Genomic DNA, 22,056 nt, shown 5'->3' with positions numbered 1-22,056 from the left:
AGATTATTGTTAAAAATATATATATGTCCTGTCAAATTTCAGTTGTCTCATATCTGTATTGGTATACTTCCTATGCTTACAGTTGCTCAGTTCACAATTGCAGGTTCTCTGTGTGCTTGTTCTTCTCACAGTCCTACTACATCATGGGTGTTGTAGTCCGACATCCAGGCAATTAGTGTCATTCAAATCGACAGGCCTTGAATTCAGCAGGAGCTGAATTCTGAGGGTTCCCCGTCTTCCTCCCCACCTACCTTGTCCATTGAATAGTAGGTGCAGCTGCATAACAATTCCTGGATTAGGAGAGCAGGCAGTCAACCAGCCACCAGGGACATTGCCACACCCCCAGCAGCTCTCATTAACCCCTGGAGAAGCCCACACCACCCTTTCTCCACTTCTTATGTGATTTTGGGTGGCAGGTGGCTTGCTGGCCTTTTGACTAGGGAGGGCAGCACAGGAGAGTCCCAGGCAAGCGAGGCCTGCTTGGGCTGGCTGAATCTCTAGCCACTCCAAGCAGGCCTCGCTCAAACAGAGGTCTCCTTTATTGCATCAGGTTGCTTTTGGCTGGGGGGGGGGCATATGCTAATGAGTGCCACCTATTTTTCTACAAAACGACCCCTGCAAAAGGATATCTGCTTTGCTCACAGGAGCAGTGTGCTGAGGCTGTGCATGCACATATACATAATCAGTATGCACATGCAGCCTTTAGACTACAAAACACATGATGCAGTGTACCTCTGGGCAACATAAATATGCTGAGGAACAACACTAATTATTGACACCAGAACTATTTGCACAGAGGAGATCTCTGAAGAAGAAGAATTGCAGATTTATACCCCGCCCTTCTCTCTGAATCAGAGACTCAGAGCAGCTTACAATCTCCTATACCTTCTCCCCCCACAACAGACACCCTGTGAGGTGGGTGGGGCTGAGAGGGCTCTCCCAGAAGCTGCCCTTTCAAGGACAACCTCTGCCAGAGCTATGGCTGACCCAAGGCCATGCCAGCAGGTGCAAGTGGAGGAGGGGGGAATCAAATCCGGTTCTCCCAGATAAGAGTCCACACACTTAACCACTACACCGGAGGAGAGAAGTGTTCCTATAATGCTAGAGTGCCAGTCTGCATCAGGAGAACTGGAGATTTTGTTACAAATAACATTCCAGCTGGCATTTGAAAAGAGGCCTCCCCCGCATTGCATCCTGTTAAAAAGGTACTGCAGCAGATTGGTTGAGCTGGTTATCCAGCCCCCTGTAAAGACAGAAGTCTTACAGTGCAATCCTAAGGATGCTTTCCTAAGAGTAAGCCCCACTAGAAAACATAGAAATTACTTTACAGTAGGCCTGCTGATGATCGCTTCCTTACTCCATCTCACGGGGAAGACAGAAATGGAAAAGCTCATGCATGCATCACTGCCTACTTGAAAAAAAGCTACATCTGCCCCCAGGAGAGAGAAGGGAGCTGAAGGCAACAAACCGCTGTACCTACTGCTCCCTGGAATCCCAGGAAGGTGACTAGAAATACCGCCTTGTGAATTCTTCTCCAGGACGAGCACCAGCTTCCCATGCTCCTTCAGCCGCAGGGTGTTGGCTTCAACATCCTAGGAAGGCAAGCAAAGACTAGCAAATCATATGGCACTCTCGTGGACCAGACCAGCCTGTTAAAGCTGTCCAATAACTGTTAGCAAAAAGGCAGATAGTCTCAGCTTTGGTCATTGTGGGTCTCCTCCAGTAAAGGAAGTGCCTACAGTTGAGACCCTGCCTCTATGGCTGTTTCCACATGGAAACAATCCTCTGTGTAGCTCCCATTGCTTTTCCAAAGGTAGCATCCGCACAAAGTGGCCATAAAAGCCACAAACATAAGTACATATCAAGATACTTGGCTACACATACTAAGGTTGCCAGCACCCTAGTGGGAGCAGGGGAACCCCTGATTTCACAGGCTATTGCTCACTGCTGGCCAGCTGGGGGAAATTCCATCCCCAACTAGGCTTGCCAATTCCCAGGTCCCAGGGGGCGGTTCTCCCACTTTCCCAGGCTCCTTCCCGCTAACAGTCAGCTGGCCGGCGGGGAGAAGTCCCGCCCCCACAGCCACCATGTGCCTTCCCACCTCTGAAGGCTTCCTCTTGGGATGGTGTGTTTGTGTTTTTAAGGCTGAATGGGGGTGGGGGAAGCAGGCAGAAGAACCTGGCTGCTGTGCTCCCAGTGGCTGTGAAAGCAGCCCAGACCCTCCGTTGGTTGCACAATCTTTTCAGAGGTTGTTTGCATAGGAAAGGTAAACTTGAACCTTTGGTTGCTCTTTGAAGAAGCTGGAAGTTCAGCAACTCGTGAGTAGAGATGCCAATCCCCAGATGGGAAAAGGCCCTACCCGCTTCAGAGTTGTCAGAAACGGGGTGGGGAGGGAAATGTCTGCTGGGCACTTCATTATTCCCTATGGAGATTGATTCCCATAGGGTATAATAGAGAATTGATCTGGGGCTCTGGAGGGGTTATTTTTTGAGATAGAAGCACCAAATTTTCAGCATAGCATCTGATGACTATTCTCAAAATGCTCCCCAAGTTTCAAAAAGATTGGACTTGGGGGTCCAATTCTATGAGCCCCAAAAGAAGGTGCCCTTATCCTTCATTATTTCTAATGTAGGGGAGGCATTTAAAAAGTGTGCGGTTCCTTTAAATGTGATGGCCAGAACTCCATTTGGAGTTCAATTGTGCTTGTCACAACTTAGCTTATGGCCCCACCCCCAATGTCTCCTGGCTCCATCCCCAAAGTCCCCAGATATTTATTGAATTGGACTTGGCAATCCTATCCCCAACTGACCTTTTCAGGCCTACTTCTGGTTTGGGGCCTACTTTAAGCCTACTTCTGGTTATAGGCCTACTTCTGGTGGGGGGCAGCGCTAGGCTTCCCAACCCTCCCGCCCTGGCGGGGGACCCCAGGATTTCCAGCCTCTTCCCCCGCTCCCCAAAAAAACGGAAGCGGGGGGAGGAAACGGCGCCAAGGAGCATGGCGAGCCGCCCCATCCCGGAGCGGGTGAGGCCGCCGCTGCCGCCCCCTCCCCGCCCACCACAGCTGCTCCTCCAAGATGGGCCCAGGCTGAGCCCATCTCGGAGGAGCAGCCAAGAGGTGGCAGCAGCGCAGGCAAAACCAGCGAGGCAAAACCAGAGAAGGGGAGGGCAGAGGCAGGCCAGGAGCACGGTGAGCCACGAATCCGGGCCCTTCTAGGACCCGGACTTGCGGCTCGCCACACCCCCGGCCCGCCTCCACCCCCCCCCCTCCGATTCCACCCCAGAGGCGGAGCGGGCGAGGCCGCCGCGCCACTGCCGCCCCCCCCACCGCAGCTGCTCCTCCGAGATGGGCTCAGCCTGAGCCCATCTCGGAGGAGCAGCCACGGCGAGCGGAGAAGAGGCGGCAGCAGCGCAGCGGTGTCGCCCGCTCCGAGACGGGGCGGCTCACCACGCTCCCTGGCGCCGTTCCCCCCTCCCCCCTAGCTCCACCCCAGTGTCTCCTGGCTCCACCCCAAAAGTCCCCAGATATTTCTGGGCTTGGACTTGGCAACCCTAGGCAGCGCTCTGTTTTCTGGGTAAAGCTTTGCCCAGAAAATTTGCTTTGAAGCCAAATTTAGCATAGAGTTTTGCCCCCAAACCAAAGTGTCACCCCCCCCCAACTGGAAATAGGCCCCAAACCAGAAGTAGGCCCAAAAATGGTCAATGTCACTTCAAGTCTCCTAGAAGGATGTTGGGAGTCCCCTGCTGACCAAGTAAGTTGCCCTGGCAACCCTAGCACATGCCCACAGGTACTTTCCACTTAAACCAAGCACCCTCAACTAGGTCAAAGACAACCAGGAACTGAGCATCATCCCAGAAAAGAAGGGGTCTCCAGCCTGCTGCTGACCTATTCTCAGGCCCACCTTGAGGATGCGATTGAAGTCCCGTTTGTCCACACGCAGGAAGTGGCAGTTGTCTTCGCGGAGGATGATGGTGGCTGCCCGGGGGGCATCGTTCACCAGTGCCAGCTGCCCAAAGTCATCACCCTCATGGAGGGTGCACACTAATCCCTGCAAATGGAACAGACCATTATAGAGAATGGAACAGACCTGTTATAGAGAACCAGTATGGCATAGCGGTCAAAGAAGGGGTGTCAAACTCATTTGTCATGAGGACCGAATCTAAAATAACTGAGACTTTGTCGGGCTGGGCCATGTAAGTGCCATTTTAAGTGCCATTTTGTCGGGCCATTTTACCTATTTACGATTAGATAGCAGAGATATAAACTTTATAAAGGACACAGACAAACACAATCATTTTAAACACAATTAAAGGGTTTTTTTAAAAAAAAAACTTAAAACATGCTTAAAACATTAGCACTTTTTGGTCTTAAAGGTACTTTCTTTATATTTCTCCCATGGGATCCAGGGAACTGGGCAAAGGAAGCTCTGGCTCTTTCCTTCCCCAGGGGACCAGAAGGAAGAGAGGCTTGTCGCAGTAGCTCTGCTGTGCAATTGAGAGGGCTCGCAAAGCAGTTTATTTAGGAACTAACATACTTGATAGGAAAGAGGAGAGACAGAAATAGGTTCCTAACTACATCCAGGCCTTGAATTCAGCAGGAGCTCACAGGAGCACAGCTCCTCAACCTTTCTGACACCCCCCTCCTCCCCACCTACCTTGTCCATTAAATAGGAGGTGCAGCTGCATAACAATCCCTGGATTAGGAGAGTGGGCAGCCAGCCAGCCACCAGGAGCTTTGCCATACCCCCAGCAGCTTCATTAACCCCTGGAGAAGCCCACGCCACCCTTTCTCCACTTCTTATGTGATTTTGGGTGGTGGGCGGCTTACTGGCCTTTTTACTGGGGGGGGAGGCGGTGGCCAAGGAGAGCCCCAGGTGAGTGAGGCCTGCTTGGGCTGGCTGGATCTCTAGCCAGCCCAAGCAGGCCTCGCTCGCATGGGGCTCTCCTTTCTTGTGTCGGGTTGCTTTTGGCTGGTGGGGGGGGGGGTGGCAGCATAAGCGAATGAGTTATGCTAATGAGCTCCACCATCTATTTTTCTACAAAACAACCCCTGACTACATCTCTTGAATGTGGCACTTTCAAGGAGGAGGAAATTGCCCTAAGCGTAGCGATCTGGAGACAGAGAAGAAATTACACACTCCGCAGGATAGAGAAGGTCCTGTTCTCACTATCCTATCTAATTGTTTCCTTGCTGCCTCTATCAGGGTCTCCTTCTCTTCTTTATACACCAGACACTGCCTTTTCCATCAAACAACAGGGTTGTGGTGAGGTTAAAACGGAGAAGAGGAAAACAATATAAGCTGCTTCGGGGAGAAGTGTGGAGTATAGATGAATTTTTTAAAAAAAAATTAGGCATTTGCTTCAGATCCCACTTACTTTCAGTCCCTCAGCTATACGCTCATCTGTTATTTCTACTGAAACTAGGAAAGATCTAACCGGAGAAGGTGAAAGCCCCGAGGCACTAACCCCATCACAGAAAAGTATGCATCTTTGTTTTTGGTCCAAGTAAGTAATTTTCTTCTAGTGGTGACCTGACTAGTAAAATCCCAGTGTTAAAGGGGGTTAAACAAGGTTGCGTGCTGGCTCCGCATCTTTTTAACTTATTTTTAACTGACCTGGCACAATTTTTGAACCCTATTAATGGTCATCCGCCTAAACTAGCAGGCCGAGCGGTCCCTTTATTATTTTATGCTGATGATACTACCATCCTCTCTTGCACAAGTGTGGGCCTGCAAAGGTATCTGAACGCCTTCTATGACTACTGTAATTGTAATTCACTCTCTATCAATTATGCCAAATCTAAAGTAGTTGTCTTTTCAAATTGCTGGCACAGAGATGGTTTATTGGCAACTCAACAACTGAGCAAACAAAATTTTTTAAATACCTGGGGATCACTTTTAACCACAAGTTAAGTTGGGTTTCACATCGTAATAACACCGTCAACTTGGCTAAATGTTCGGTTGCTCAAATTAAACAATTTTTCTTTGCAAGGGGCAACCAATTAGTTTCGGCAGCAATTAAAGTTTTCAAAGCTAAAATGCTAGCCCAAATTCTCTATGGTATCCCTATATGGATCTCAGTATTTACCAGGAAAGTGGAGGGCATTCAAGCCTCATTCTTTAGACAAATTCTTGGAATGCCAAAATGTGTGTCCTACTTTGCTCTCTGCTCTGAAGTGGGTCAGTTTTTTGGTGGAGACAAAAGCCTGGATCGCAGTGTTTAAATTCTGGCTTAAAATTCACTTTAGAGCAGATCCTAACAGCCTTCTTGATTGTCTGAAAAGAGACCCATATATCTCATCCTGGTCAGCAGTTCTTATGTCCAAACTTAACCAGTTGGGGATAGAGGTTGATGATTTTTTTACATCTGATGAGTCATATATTTTCAGATGTATTAAATTGAGATTGTTGGAGTTGGAGGAAACGAAACTACGTCCAACAGACCTCTATATTTGCTCCCCAGCATTCTTAGGTCCTTATGCTTTCTGTGGCAAAATGCTCCATTATCTATCAAACTTAACCATTTCAAGTCACCGCAGGGCATTTATGTTGGCTAGACTAAATGCGTTTCCCTCCAAAGTTCTACAAGGGAGATATCATTGAGTCCCTTTAGGCGACAGACTCTGTTCCTGTGCAGCGAATATTCCTGACTCAATTCAGCATATATTGCTTGATTGTTCCATTTATCATAATCTTCGTAAAGATTTGTTTTGCAAGCTTTTTTTCTCCCCAGATTTATCTATTCTGCCACCCTGTTATTATTTATTGAATGATTCTGAGGGGGAGCTTAGCGAGGCTGTGGCAAAAGTTTTGGCTGACATCCTTAAATTTAAATCTGACCGTGTATGAAAGCATCTGTAATTCCGGTTTCGTTTTGATTTTATCACCAGTGTTTAAATTTTTATATTCTGTGTATTTTTATTTGCCATTGTTATGCCATTAAAGGTTTGGTATGGTAAGTAATGTCGTCATAGCAAACAATGGTTTTATGAGCAGCTAGAAAAAGGAATGTCAACAGAATGATGCCTAGAGAGGTATCAGGAGATAGAGATAGGGAGCAAAAGGTCAGTAAAAGTTAACATAATTTAGTGTGACATTTTTAATGCCAACACGCAACAGTGGTTTGTAAAACTAAATGGAAAGAATGCATTGTTAAAAGAAAAGATCGGAAGAATTTTATGCTGAAGCAGGCAATAATGACTCCAAAGAAATTCAGCACTAAGATAGAATGCACCTCATTTCTAGGCTCTTCTTGGAACCAATTGCTGGTAAAAAGAATTAACACCAGGGCTTTTTTTGAGCAGGAACGCAGTTCCGGCTGGCTTGGTGTCAGGGGGTGTGGCCTAATATACAAATGAATCCCTGCTGGGCTTTTTCTACAAAAAAAGCACTGTGCAAAACAATGGTGATGTCAGGGAGTGCAGCCTAATATGCAAGTGAGTTTTGCTGGGCTTTTTCTACAACCCCCACCCCCCCTGATTAACACTATGCTCCTCAACCTACATAAGCCCTAATTGTATCTCTGTATGTTATGCTTTGATTATGCGATGCTTAAGTTTGTTGTATGCTTTTTTGTAAAGAAGCCGAAATAGCTGTTCAAAAATATGGATCTTTAGTTGGAGTTTAAGTAAAACACCGGTGCTCAAGTCCTCTGACAAGATCACAGGGGCTGTATATCCCCTGACAGAAAGACACCCACTTTTCTAATTTTCCTAAGCAGCCTAAGTTAGACCTAAACATGATATAACCCAGGCTCTCAGAGGCAGCCATGACATAGGTGCTGCTCCTTTCATCCTCACACCAACCCTGCGAGGTAAGCTAGGCTGAAGGATGTCAACACCCAGGGAGCTTGATGACTGAGCTTAAAAAATGAACCATCTGTCTATCCAGGGCTTTTTTTGTAGAAAAAGCCCAGCAGGAACTCATTTCCTTATTAGGCCACACCCCCTGACATCAGCGTTGTAGAAAAAGCCCAGCAGAATCTCATCTGCATATTAGGCCACACCCCCGATGCCAAGCCAGCCGGAACTGCGTTCCTGCTCCAAAAAAAAAAAAAAAGCTCTGTGTCTATCTGTTCTGATTTTGATATGCAGCCCAACAAAGGGTAGAGGAAGAGACAAGGGTTGTCCTTGGACAGACAGACAAAGAGAAAACTGATTACTGGTTACTGAAGCCTTTATTAGGCTTTTGTTCATATGGATCTAGATAATAGGAAGTAGGAGGCAATACAATTATATTATAAAAGAAAATTCCATTTACTTTACTTACTTTACTTCAGGGGTGGTCAACGGTAGCTCCCCAGATGTTTTTTGCCTACAACTCCCATCAGCCCCAGCCATTGGCCATGCTGGCTAAGGCTGATGGGAGTTGTAGGCAAAAAACATCTGGAGAGCTACCGTTGGCCACCCCTGCTTTACTTTATTTGATTTATATCCCGCCCTCCCCGCCGAAGCAGGCTCAGGGCGGCTCACAATATAAAATCACAACAGACAATAAAACTATAAATATCTAAATTGAGCATAAAATCAAGGATAGACTAAAAAAAAAGATCCTGTCAATACTTTGTTTCTTCCCTAAACCGATATACCCATCCTGCTCAATTTAATTATTGCCCAACAGTGTAAATGGACAAGACAATAATAATATTCGTTCAGACATGCATCCAAGTAAAGTAGACATATTTGTTTAGAGTTAACACAGATCTTACTTTCCAACTTTGCTGAGAATACTCAGCCACAGTTTAGTAGCAATACTGGGGGAGGGGAAAACAGACTGAAAGGGATAAGATGGGATGGAACTGGAAGGGTGAAACTGGAGAGGGAGGAACAGGTAAGGCAAGAAAACTGATTCACAATGGCAATAGAAGAGGCTCATGCTGGTGACTGCCTGGGTCTGCAAGGCGCTAAACATAAGCCACGCCTGTTGCCTTCTCTCATGCCACTGCCAGCAGCTAGTCCCAGTTGCTTGGGGGGGAAGCCAGCCTTCGTGCATGCCAAGGAAGATGGGCCAGTGGGATGTTTTTTGGCAGGGGTGGAATTCTAGAGGGGCTCCTTTGCATATTAGGCCATACCACCCTGATGTGGCCAATCCTCCAAGAGCTTACAAAAAAAGAGCCTTGTAATCTCTTGGAGGATTGGCTACTTCAGGGGTGTGTGGCCTAATATGCAAAGGAGCTCCTGCTAGAATTCCAGCCCTGCTCTTTGGCATTCATGCTGGGAGCTGCCTGCCACAGCTCTAACCACTATGCCTGCCCCCACTGTTCATACAACAGGAAACATTTAAACAAACCCATGCTCCCCACAGGGAGGAGGGAGGGTCTGATCAGAGTATGAAGATTTCTAGATCCTCTGGACATAACCTCAGGCTTGCCCTGGAGAAGGAGTAGAACTGGATTTATATCCTGCCCTTCACTACCCAAAGAAATATCAGAGTGATTTACAATCACCTTCCCTCCTTCTTCCCTGAACAGACACCCTGTGAGGTGGGTGAGGCTGAGAGAGGTCTGAGAGAACTGTGGCTGACCAAAGGTCACCCAGCTGGCTTCATGAGGAGGAAGAATGGGGAATCAAACTCAATTCTCCAGACTGAGGGAGGAGATAACACACACCTTGTCATGAGTGACAACATTGACCGATCCCTTCCAGATGATATACCAGGATGTGCCCTTGTCCCCTTGGCTGAACACTGTGAAAGGAAGATATACAGTGTGTTGGAATCAACATTTCTGACATTGGCAAAGCCATGGCCAAGTGAAATGGAAGAGAAGGGGGGAAGAAACATGGACAAAGCAAGAACAAGTCTTATAAGCAGGCACCCCTGACCAATACTCCCTCTAACCTGTGAGGTCTTGTAAGCAAAAATTCTACTTCATGAGCATAAATTAGCTTGCTCTGGGGCCATTTTTCCTGAGCTAAGACAAAAACGTGTGAGCTGGAGGCTAAAAAACTGTGAGCTAGCTCACACTAACTCAGCTTAGAGGGAACACTGCCCCTGAGCACCCACTGGTTCAACTCATGTCCTGCTTATAGCCAGCAAAAAGCTACTTCTTCAGTGAGATATCTGAATGAATCTAAATTACACCATTGCACTGCCTTATCACAGCCATCTGCCTCACTCCACCCACCCATCTGCCACAGCCACCTCTCATTTTTAGACACAGTAGAAGTGGGGGAGGAACAGTTTAATATTTTTGAATTGAAGCATACTACTTAGGTATCCCTGTGCAGCTTGGATGTCTGCCCATGCATCCCACTAATCTTGAACTGATCAGTGACTTCACTTAAATATCCCCGACTGTCAAACACAACAAGCAGACAATGCAGTCTTTCTTTTAAAGGATGGGTCCAACTGTGAAGGGACAAACAAAAAACAATTCTGTGTCTTTACAAATTGGAAATTTTCAGGGCTGTCTCAGGCAGTTTACGCCCTTCAAAGCCTACAGACTTAAATAGCTTGAGAATGATGACCTAATCACAGTCCCAGAGATACATGCCTCTTCTCTGGCAATGGTTTAGTTCACAGGCTGCATAAAAGAAGCCGTAAGAAGCAACAACCTGTCTCTGTAGCACAAGATGCTAGTGCATGATGTAACACAGGTATACATGTTTTATTAGGGCACGCAGAGGCTATATCATCAGCAGCTTGCACTGTATATAATCAAAGGAGTTCAAGCCAGGCAAATTTGCAAAGGGATGGTGATAATATTGTTGAAGGGGTGGGGCTGTGGCTCAGTGGTAAAGCATCTACTTGGCATGCAGAAGGTTCCAGGTTCAATCCCCAGCATCTCCAACAACAAAAAAAGGGGGTCCAGGCAAGTTGGCATGAAAAACCTCAGCTTGAGACCCTGGAGAGTCTGAGTACACAATACTGACTTCCATGGACCAAAGGTCTGATTCAGTATAAGGCAGCTTCATGTATTCATGTGAAGTTTGCAACACATCTACTGGTCCATAGGAGGAGGATACTGAAGAATAAAGGAACAAAACCTATTTCTTTGGATATTGAACGGATAGGGTTGCATCTACAAGGGGCAGACCAGGAGGCAAAAACAGCACTGGCAAGGCCCTGCCACTGGGGTCTGCCTGACCCCACCTCTTCAGTGGAGCAGGGAGAGAAGAGGCAAGCTCTTCAAAGCTTGCGCTCAGTTTGCACCCATGTAAAGTGGGAACACAACCAGCTCACCCCAGTAGCAGGTCCCATCTCCATCATGGAGGCCATCAGGTCACAAAACCAACAGCTACTAGTCTCTTAGCAACAGGCTCCTGGGGCATTGGGAGAGCCCCCCAACCTAAAGACCAACTGGAACTTTCTCTGGTGGCCTTCATGGCCAATCCACCCCTGGTTCTAAGTCTTTTGATTCACCATGCCTGGCACAAGTTACCTGTGATGATAGAGGATGGTGTGGCGTTGTTTTCTGCGGCCCCATAAGGTAGGACCAGAACCAATGGGTTGAAATTAAATCAAAAGAATTTCCGGCTCAACATTAAGAATAACTTCCTGACCGTTAGAGCGATTCTTCAGTGGAACAGGTTTTCTCGGGAGGTGGTGGGCTCTCCTTCCTTGGAGGTTTTTAAACAGAGGCTAGATGGCCATCTGACAGCAATAAGGATCCTGTGAATTTAGGTGGCAATGGGGCTTTTTTTGTAGCAGGAACTCATTTGCATATAAGGCCACACCTCCCTAATGTAGCCAATCCTCCACAAGCTTACAGGGTTTTTAGTACAGGGCCTACTGTAAGCTCCAGGAGGACTGGGTACATCAGGGAGGTTTGGCCTAATATGCAAATGAGTTCTTGCTACAAAGAAAGCCCTGGGTGGTGGTATTTGTGAATTTACTGCATTGTGCAGAGGGTTGGACTAGATGACCCTGGAGGTCCCTTCCAACTCTATGATTCTGTGATGAAACAGTACAACAGAAAACCAGTCATGTTTCAAAGAAGCCAACTCACAGTGACTACAAGCCACCCACAGGAAGCTGCCTTATACTGAAATAGGCCCATGGTCCATCAAAGCTGGTACTGTCTAATCAGATTGGCAGAAGCTCTCCAGGGTCTCAATCAGAGGTCTTTCGCATCACCTTGCCTGGTCCTTTAACTGGAGATGCCACGGATTGAATCAGGGAGCTTCTGCATGCAAAGCAGAGGTTCTTCCCCTGAGCCACACCCCCCAGCCCGTATTCGGGGGTGGAATTCTAGCAGGAGCTCATTTGCATATTAGGCCACACACCCCTGATGTAGCCAATCCTCCAAGAGCTTACAAGGCTTTTTTTGTAAGCTCTTGAAGGATTGGCTACATCAGGGTGTGTGGCCTAATATGCAAAGGAGCTCCTGCTAGAATTCCACCCCTGCCCATATCAGTATGGTTGTACCAACTGGACCTTCTATATGGAACGTGGGAGGACCATAAAGCCCCTCTCTGGGTGCAACTGTAGAAAGTCAAGGGAGACAGACACCCCCCCAGTGGCCAAATTGTTGTGACCCAGTTTACTTACACACAGTTCCGGCCTTTGCATGGGACTCAAACAGCAACACAGCAGACAGCTCTCTCTTGACCTGCCAGAAGAGACAGAGAGAGGCATATGAGTATGGATCATTGCTTATGTAGCTGGACCATTTATGGGGTAAGGGAAGCAAGGCCAGACATAGCTTTGGAGAGGGAAGTCAGTACTATAAGGTAGAGGACAAGCCATGCATTTGACGCACAGAGAATAAGTTTCACGAAGAATGTGCACAGCTAAAAATCAGACTTCTCTCTTCAGAAAAAAAGATAGCTTTGCTTGCCTAGATGTGCATAGGAAGCTTCCAGGAGCAAATGGCAGACAGCTGCTGGAGACAAAGTGCTTTAGGACTGGTCTAGTGAGGTCAGACAAGATGGGAGATTGTAGTGTCTTCTTCCATCTACAAAATGCAAATGGCAGGCTCATGAAACCTCAGCTTGCCTTGGGACAGTGCAGGGGGGGAGGACAGGATATTTAGCTCTTTGGCTTCCACTATTCAAGACCAGGTTCCCCACTTTGTTATTAGTATTTTAAAGGAGAAATGACATGACTTCCAAAAAATATGTATTTTCCCCTTAAAGTGCTGGTAACAAACCAGGGAGCTTGGTTCTGAGTGGAGGTTGAAGGGTTAATTGCTTTCTCCGTTCCTGGCATGGCCCCAAGGCAAATTGATATGTCATCCCTGCTATCTGAGTAATGGCCTACTTAACCAATTATGTTCCCCACTTGGCAGAGTGTTATCAACAAGTGACAGGACTGGTACCAGAAAGCCTTTAACTGGCAATGCTGAGAGTCAAGGCTGGTGCCTTATACATAGTAAAAACACATGCTTTCCAGAGATCAATCACACTTTTGAATGGTTATACACTCAGCAAATTAAGTTTTATTTATATAGGAAACTTTGAAACTGGTGCACGATCCATGCTAAACTTGGGTTGGATCCATGCTAAATTTTTCACTAATAGGAGGTATAATTTCCCATCAGTCCCTTCTTCCTGCTGCAAACCCCTGATTTGCTCTTCATGCCATTCCTAAGGGTCCCCCGTCCCCCAGGAGCAACATTTCAGGGAGAGCAGTAGAGTTGAAGCAGGCAGGAAAGTTCTGTTCTGCAGACAGAATCCTTCCATACTGGTGTTACTGGATCCATCCCCTTGTCTCATGAGTGATGCCGATGTGAAATTGACAAACGTGTAACCAGGGCTTTTTTTTTTTGTAGCAGATCTCCTTTGCATATTAGGCCACACACCCCTGATGTAGCCAATCCTCCAAGAGCTTACAGTAGACGCTGTAAGAAAAGCCCTGTAAGCTCTTGGAGGATTGGCTACATCAGGGGTGTGTGGCCTAATATGCAAAGGAATTCCTGCTACAAAAAAAAGCCCTGCATGTAATTCTCTTAAATGTGTCAGGGTTAATAAAAACTAGCTCAGCGGAAAGACAGTGGCTTATTCAGGGGCTCCACCCGCACCCCTTCACAACTCAGCAGGGATTTGGTTTCCTATTTGCTAACCACATGCTCTGACCCCTGTGCTGTGCTGGCATAGCTTCAAGTTCTCTCATGTCAAAATGGCAGCAGTCCAAAGCCAAAAGCTAACCACAAGGAGACTGGAGCAAATCTCTCCCAGGTGCAGTAGGTTTCCAAAGCAAAAATGCTGCCCAATGGACCACTTAAGCAAGCAGCACGTTCAACTGAAGAACTGATGTATGTTGTGAGAAAACAGCAAATATAATTCAAATGTAATTCAATCATCTATCAGTTTTGATTAGCCTAAATAAACGCATTTATCCAAGTGCTGCAGCCAAGTCATTTTATTCTCCATGATTTCAATTGGGGGAGGGGTTGTTCCTTTCGATCAGGGGTATCAAACATGCAGTTTGGGGGCTGAATCAGGCCCTCAGAAGCTCCTATCAGGCCCCCGAGCAACTGGCTGTCATCTGCTTCCTTCTCCCCCTCTCTTGCTTCCTTTTGCATCACAGCTTTCTTTGCCAGGCTCTCTCAATTGCACAGCAGAGCTACTGAGCCAAGCCTCTCTTCCTTATATTGGCTGAGGCTCCACCCCCCCAGTCCCCTGGGGAAGGAAGGAAAGAGCCAGAGCTTCCTTTGCCTAGTTCCCTGGTTCTCTTGGGAGAAATACAAAGAAAGGATCTTTAAGACCAATGAGTGCTAACATTTTAAGCATGTTTTACATTTTTAGAAAATATATATTTGGGTTTGTCTGTATTCTTTATAAAATTTATATCTCTGTTACCTAATCTTCAATAGGTACACACATGGCCTGGCCTGACATGGCTTGGCCCAACAAGGTCTCAATTATGTCAGATCCAGCCCTCATAACAAATGAGTTTGACACCCCTGCTTTAGATCATGTGCACTTCCAATGTGATGCTACAGTCTATGCTTGTTGGGGTGTTCATCCCACTAGCTGGGGCATTGGATTTCTTTTTTTTAAATTAATATTTTAATTTAAAACAGATTTATACATTTAACCATCTCATATAAATACTTTTCATTTTTTGCTTGTTGTCTTCTACAAATTAAACTGAATACTGACAACAAATACATAAACTTCTGCCTCTTTATCTTATTTCCTTTCTTTACCCGATTTCACCCGATCCCCATACCACTTTTCCTAATTCTTACTCTAATAATAATTATATTATTTCTTTTGTTTCCAACACTTCTTCACAAACTTCCATCTTATCACACTTAATTTTTAAAACTTTAACTATCTTCTCCCATACCTGCAAAAGAAAGCTGGACAGGGTGACCTCCAGAACTGGGTGCTATTCTGAGAGACTCTCAACAAAGGAGATTTTTGAGTTTTCCCAGATGACTGAGCGGGGGGAGGGGGGAGAGAAATGTTAAGAGCACTGTAACAACTACCAGGGATTTTTGTAGCAGGAACTCCTTTGCATATTAGGCCACACACCCTTGATGCAGCTAATCCTCCAAGAGCTTACAGGGCTCTTACTACAGAGCCTACTGTAAGCTCCAGGAGGATTGTCTACATTGGGGGGGGGGGTGCCCGATAGACAGGGCAAGAGGCACTGAGATGAATGGTTAAAGGAGCTGTCCGTCACTTACAGAATTGGAGAGATGGGCTACGGCTTTGATGTGGAGAAGTTCTTCAAAGATCAGTGCGAGCTCCTCCTCAGTGCGGTGGCCAGGGCTGGAGAAGGAGAGAAAGAAGATACTGGATTTATATCCTGCCCTATATTCTGAATCTCAGAGTGGTCACAATCTCCTTTACTCCCCACCCCCCCCACACCCACAACAGACACTCTGTGAGGTAGGTGGGGCTGAGAGAGCTCTCACAGCAGCTGCCCTTTCAAGGACAACTCCTACGAATGCTATGGGTGACCCAGGGCCATTCCAGCAGCTGCAGGTGGAGAGTGGGGAATTAAACCCGGTTCTCCCAGATAAGAGTCCACGCACTTAACCACTACACCAAACTGGCTCTCTGAGGAGAAAAGTCAGGGTAAAGCACACATGGTAAAACATACACCTCTTCCAGTATCCCTCCTACCACTTTAGCAGTTTCATCCCCAAGATGTGTGTGAGCTCAATGAAATCCAGATTGTTATTTAAGCGACTTGTACGACAAAGTCTTCCTGCTATTTTCTCTAGCCACTTCCCCAACTATCTTCTTTAGCTATTTCCTCTAGGTAGGAGAAGGAGCAAAAGAAAAAGAAAAAGAAAAAGAAAAAACGAAACCCTTATGCAAAATGCTGCTACAGTCGGTATCAATAAAAAAATATCCTTCCCAACTTCTGTTGCACTTTCTGGCTTCTCCATTAGTACTATGTGGTACTACCAAGCATCATGAAAGGAAGGGCTACATCACATTATACAGGGGTGTCAAACATGCAGTTCAGGGGCCTAATCAGGCCCCCAGAGGGCTCCTATCAGGCCCCCTAGCAACTGGCTGTCATCTGCTTCCTTCTCCCTCTCTCTTGCTTCCTTCTGTATAACAGCTTGTTTTGCAAGGCATGCTCAATTGCACAGGAGCTACAGAGCAAAACCTCTGTTTTCTCCATTGGCTGAAGCTCCTTCCTTGGGGAGGAAGGGAGGAGGAATAGCTTGCTTTGCCAGGCTCTCTCAATTGCACAGTAGAGCTACTGAGCCAAGCCTCTCTTCCTTCTATTGGCTGAGGCTCCCTCCTCAGTCCCTTGGGGAAGGAAGGAAAGAGCCACAGCCTCCTTTGCCCAGTTCCCTGGATCCCATGGGAGAAATACAAAGAAAGAATCTTTAAGACCAATGAGTGCTAACATTTTAAGTTACAGCGGCGAGGATAGCGTTTGCTAAATACTGGCGACAAAAATGCTGCCCGGACATAAATGAAGTGATTGAGAAAATTCTACAAGCTGCTGAAATGGACATACTTTCTAGTTTATTACGAGGAATGTCCAAAGAAGAAGCTAGCAGAAAATGGGAGAAATTTTATAAATGGCTTGAGAAAAAAAATTATAAGAAATAAATATAAATTCGGTAACTTTTTCATTAATATATGATTGAGGTATGAAGGATAACGCAAGGCAAACTGTTTGCTACTTCCCTTTCCGATTCGGTCTGACTCTTTTTTTTTTTTTTTTCCGCCTTCTTTTTTTGTGTTTGCCCTATGCCTTGAGGTTCCCGTCATGTCATATAGCCTTGCTATCCAGGTTTTTTTATTATAAGGGAATAAACCACACTCACTCCCATCTGGATGACTGTAATATGTATTATGTGACAAAGTATCATTTTTGTGTTGTACCTGTATCTGTATTTGTGATTCACACCGCAGATTTAATAAACGCATAAACAGCAAAAAAAAAAAAAAAAAAAGTTTCTTAAAAATATACATTTGTGTTTGTCTGTGTTCTTTATAAAATTTATATTTCTGCTACCTAATTTAAATAGGTACACACACGGCCTGGACCAACCCAATATGGCCCAGCCCAACAAGGTCTCATTTATGTCAGATCTGGCCCTCATAACAAATGAGTTTGACACCCCTGCATTATAATGTTCTTGCATCTGCTAATGCGTCTGTCCCAGATCTTTTTAACATTTACGCATTTTACAAACTTATATCCCATCTTCCTGCCTCCCCGTGGGCCACAAGGTGACTAACAAATTAATATGTACACAGTGCCAATCACGTTTTAAAACCATCAAAACAACAAGAAAACACCCACCATTAAAACAATTAAAAGCCAGACCTATCATACATACAAAACAAAAAAAGCAGTTTTGTCCATCCTGCAGAGATGCTCTGGGAGTTTCACAAATGGGACTTAATTCCCAAAGGCACTGGCACTTGCCCAAGGCTGTTCCATGTTGGGAAAACAGCATGGGGGCGGAAAGGATTAAGCTCCATCACTCTCCAGGGATGGCCAATGATAGCTCTCCAGATGTTTTTTGCCTACAACTCCCATCAACCCCAGCCAGCATGGCCAATGGCTGGGGCTGATGGGAGTTGTAGGCAAAAAAATCTAATAATAATAAATTTTAATTTATATCCCGCTCTCCCCGCCAAAGCAGGCTCAGGGCGGCTTACATGACATAATACATTGTACTATGATACAACAATAAAATTCAAAGCAATTTACAATTAAAATACAATTACATAAAAACAGCATTAATAATTTAAATTACAATATAACATAAAATGGTGCTACAGTCTTAATATGCATATGAACACAGTTTTTGTAGTGATGGTGTAATGGTTCCACCTTAAAAGGCCAGTTGAAAGAGGACGGTTTTACAAGCCCGACAGAACTGATTAAGGCTCCATAGGGCCTGTATCTCCTCTGGTAGCTGGTTCCTCGGTGCTGTTACCGAGAAGGCCCACTCCCTTGTGGACTTCCTGTTTGGCTGGAAGACAGTCTGCAGCTCCCTAACAGAGGGGGATTTTATTGTCACTGTTCAGGGTATTAAAGACCCCTGATAAGGTCTATGCTCATTAACCCTAGGCAAGGGTTAACCCAAGACGACTTATCTTCCTTTAATGCTGTTGATATCGAACTGGAGCAGTCAGGGAGCTGACTCCTTCATTTCTTGATGTCCGGCAATGGAATGTCAACCATCGTCTGCAGTGACTCTAAAGTGACTTCGGTCACTTAAGGCTGTCGGAATCCAAGCACGCTAGAAGGACTGATTTTAATTGCAAGAAAATAGCAGCCGGGGGAGTTGAGAACATCTAAAAGGTAGACTCATCATTCTTATCTTCACTCTGAGAGACTTTGAATATAGTTTAAACACTGAGTGGATTAATAACAGACGAAGGCAAAGCATAATTGAATGGAAAAAAAACTTTTACCTTGTTAAGCTGAGCTCTGTGGCTTTGGATGTGAACAACAGCAAAAAAAAAAAAAACCCTTCAAGATAAGAGTGAAAGTTGGCAATGGGAGGCTGGTGACGCAGAAGAAAGAAAAGAGAGTTGCCGTGTATATATGCCCATAAACTGCAGAACCTAGAATGAACTGAGCTGAGTGGGGGCACAGCAGGAAAAGAATTCAGCTTGGGAAAACTGAACGCCGTAAAAACAATTGCCTTCAAAGATATTTTGGAGAAAGGACATATTGTTGTGAATTTTTGTGGTTGCGGTTTCTTCATGCAGCTCAAAAAACTGCGAGATTAGACACGAGATCAGTCTAAGCTGTGACAGGAAGTGAAACTAAAAGGGGCTGGACAATAAATCAGAGCCTATAAGGACAACAAGAGCTGTGACATCCGACCTTTGAACTAGGAAGGAATTGAGTCCAAGACTCAGATCAAGAAAGACGAAGAGAGACCTCTCTAGGCTGGAACTGTACCATAGAGAAATAACGATTGCCATTTTAAAAGGGAGAAAAACTGTCAAAATTGTTAAAATTCAATATCTTTGCTCAGGAAGAAGGGAGAAAAACGAAACTAGTCTCATCTGAAAGAACTGGCTCTAAGCTATTGGATTGGATGCTAAATTTTATGTGGGGATTTTTTTAAGGTTTGGTGATTTTTTATATGTCAGTAGAAAGAACAACACGTGCAAGAGCCCAATCATTTGACAAGATGCAGGCTCAATTTGACGCTCTGGAGGTAAAAATGTTAAAAGCTATGGACAAATTGCATTTGGCAATAAAAAAAGATATTAAAAAAGAAGTTGGAGACCTTAAGAAGCACCCTCCAAGCTCTTGACCCTGCGCACTGCTTCCAGTGGTGCCCCATCAAAAGCTGGTAGGGGAATTTCCCCTCCCAGAACGCCACGGCTCATGCAAAGGACCTCTGTCTTCACTGGATTTAACTTCAACCCACTCAGCCTAAGCCAGCCTGTCACGGCTTGCAGTGCCAGGTCCACATTTTTAGGGACATCGTCAGTCCGGCCATCCATCGATAGATAGAGCTGGGTGTCATCAGCATATTGGTGACAACCCAGCCCATATCTCCAGGCAATCTGGGCAAGGGGGCGCATGTAGATGTTAAACAACATCGGGGAGAGGACCGCTCCCTATGGCACCCCACAATTAAGTAGGTGTCTCTGGGATAGTTCTCCCCCAATCGCCACCCTTTGTCCCCGACTGTCAAGGAAAGAGGAAAGCCACTGCAAGGCCAGCCCCTGAATCCCTGCATCAGCGAGGCAGCGGGTCAGCAACTGGTGGTCGACCATATCATACGCGGCCGATAGGTCTAACAACAACAGTACCGCCAAACCACCTCGATCCAGATGCCGCTGTACATCATCCATGAGGGCAACAAGCACTGTCTCCATCCCATGGACCGGGTGGAAGTCGGACTGGAATGGATCCAAGGTGGAAGCGTCATCCAGAAAACTCTGCAGCTGCAACGCCACTGCCCTCTCTATAATTTTGCCCATAAAGGGCAAATTGGAGACCGACCGGTAATGCGCCAATTCAATCGGGTCTGATGTAGCCTTTTTCAGGAGGGGACGGACCACAGCCTCTTTAAGGGGTGTTGGGAAAAGGCCCTCTGAGAGGGATCTATTTATGATGTCCCGTATAGGACATCTTAGCTCCCTCTGGCAAGCTTTAATTAGCCAGGAGGGACATGGGTCCAAATCACAGGTTGTTAGACATACAGTAGAGAGGATTCTGTCAACTTCCTCCAAACTGAATGTGTCGAAGTGATCCAGGATCAAACCAGAAGACAGGCATGGAGCCTCGAGTTCACATACTGTATCTAATGTGGCGGGGAAGTCGTGGTGGAGCGACATGACCTTGTCTGCAAAAAATTTCGCAAAAGCCTCACAGCCTATCTCTAATTCCTTAACATTTGGCCTGCCTTGTGGCAGTGTTGTGAGATTCCGAATTGTCCTAAACAATTGTGCCGGGCGCGAATTTGCAGACGCAATCTTAGCCGCAAAGTATATTTTCTTTGTGGCTTTGACTGCCATCTCATAGGACCTCATAAACTCTCTATAAGATGTTCTAGTCGCTTCGTCTCGAGTACGCCGCCATTGCCTCTCTAACCATCTGAGTCCTCGTTTCCACTGGCACAATTCCGGGGTATACCACGGGGCCAGCTTAGTGCGAGGTCGCAGAGGGCATCGAGGTGTGATCTCGTTGATGGCTCTGGAGAGTTGGCCATGCCAAGCATCAACCAGGTCATCGAGGGAATCGCCAGGGGGCCAGGGATCCCGTAGAGCCATTTGGAACCGTTGCGGGTCCATCTGACTCCACGGATGAGCCATAATAAGCTTGCCGCCTAGACGGGTTTGGAGTGGAACATCCACACGAGCCTTAAGGGCAAAGTGGTCCAACCATGGCACCGCTTCTGCAGTTATATCGTCCACCATAACCCTGGCCGCAAAGATCAAGTCTAATATGTGCCCCGCCTGGTGGGTGGAGGATGTAACAAACTGAGAGAGTCCTAGTGTCGCCATGGATGACACTAGGTCCGTCGCCTGACTAGAGGCTGGGTCATCAGCATGGATGGATCTGAAGAGCTACTGTTGGCCACCCCTGCACGGTATATGCAGTTGTCCCGATACCAGGGGTGGAATTCTAGCAGGAGCTCCTTTGCGTATTAGGCCACACACCCCTGATGTAGCCAATCCCGCAAGAGCTTACAAGGTTCTTTTTTGTAAGCTCTTGGAGGATTAGCTACATTAGAGGTACGTGGCCTAATATGCAAAGGAGCTCCTGCTAGAATTCCACCCCTCCCCAACACAAATCAGATCCCCACAAGCCGAGGATTTACATTCTGAGTAAGGAACTCTGAAGAGTGTCTGGTCAACAGAACCAAGGCAGACATTGAGGGAACCTGATAGGGTTGCCAGCTCTGGGTTGGCAAATACCTGGAGAAGGGCAGGGCTTGGAGAGGGGAAGGACTTCAGTGAGGTATAATGCCATACAGTCCACCTTACAGGGTGGCCATTTTCTCCAGGGGAACTGACGTTGGCTCTCTGGAGATTTTTATTTTAATTTATTTATTTACATTATATTTATATCCCGCCCATTCTATACAGACTCAAGGCAGCTATCAGCATAAAATAGACAGTAAGCAAAAGCAATATTAAAACAATAAAACAATCAGATAAATGGCAATGGTGCTACTTCAGGCGGATCATATAATATTTCCTTTCTCACG

General features: G+C 46.2%; 2 protein-coding genes across 2 annotated transcripts in view; one reads left to right on the top strand and one right to left on the bottom strand.

Moving 5' to 3' along the window:
- Positions 1 to 22,056, top strand: part of SLC48A1 (solute carrier family 48 member 1) — a 456,994-nt gene that overhangs the window by 300,181 nt on the left and 134,757 nt on the right. The window lies entirely within an intron of this gene.
- RAPGEF3 (Rap guanine nucleotide exchange factor 3) overlaps positions 1 to 22,056 on the bottom strand; it is a 98,809-nt gene that overhangs the window by 34,227 nt on the left and 42,526 nt on the right. Inside the window, exons 7-11 of the mRNA XM_060253309.1 lie at positions 15,574 to 15,658; positions 12,486 to 12,546; positions 9,604 to 9,680; positions 3,900 to 4,046; positions 1,477 to 1,592 (exon numbers count right to left, since the gene is read on the bottom strand). Of these exons, the coding sequence (XP_060109292.1) occupies positions 1,477 to 1,592; positions 3,900 to 4,046; positions 9,604 to 9,680; positions 12,486 to 12,546; positions 15,574 to 15,658 (486 nt within the window). The remainder of the gene's footprint in view (positions 1 to 1,476; positions 1,593 to 3,899; positions 4,047 to 9,603; positions 9,681 to 12,485; positions 12,547 to 15,573; positions 15,659 to 22,056) is intronic.

Source organism: Heteronotia binoei, chromosome 13, assembly GCF_032191835.1.
Source record: "Heteronotia binoei isolate CCM8104 ecotype False Entrance Well chromosome 13, APGP_CSIRO_Hbin_v1, whole genome shotgun sequence".
Taxonomy (NCBI): Eukaryota; Metazoa; Chordata; class Lepidosauria; order Squamata; family Gekkonidae; genus Heteronotia; species Heteronotia binoei.
The sequence above is the reverse complement of the archived record's forward strand: the minus strand, read 5'-3'. Positions and strand labels throughout refer to the sequence as shown.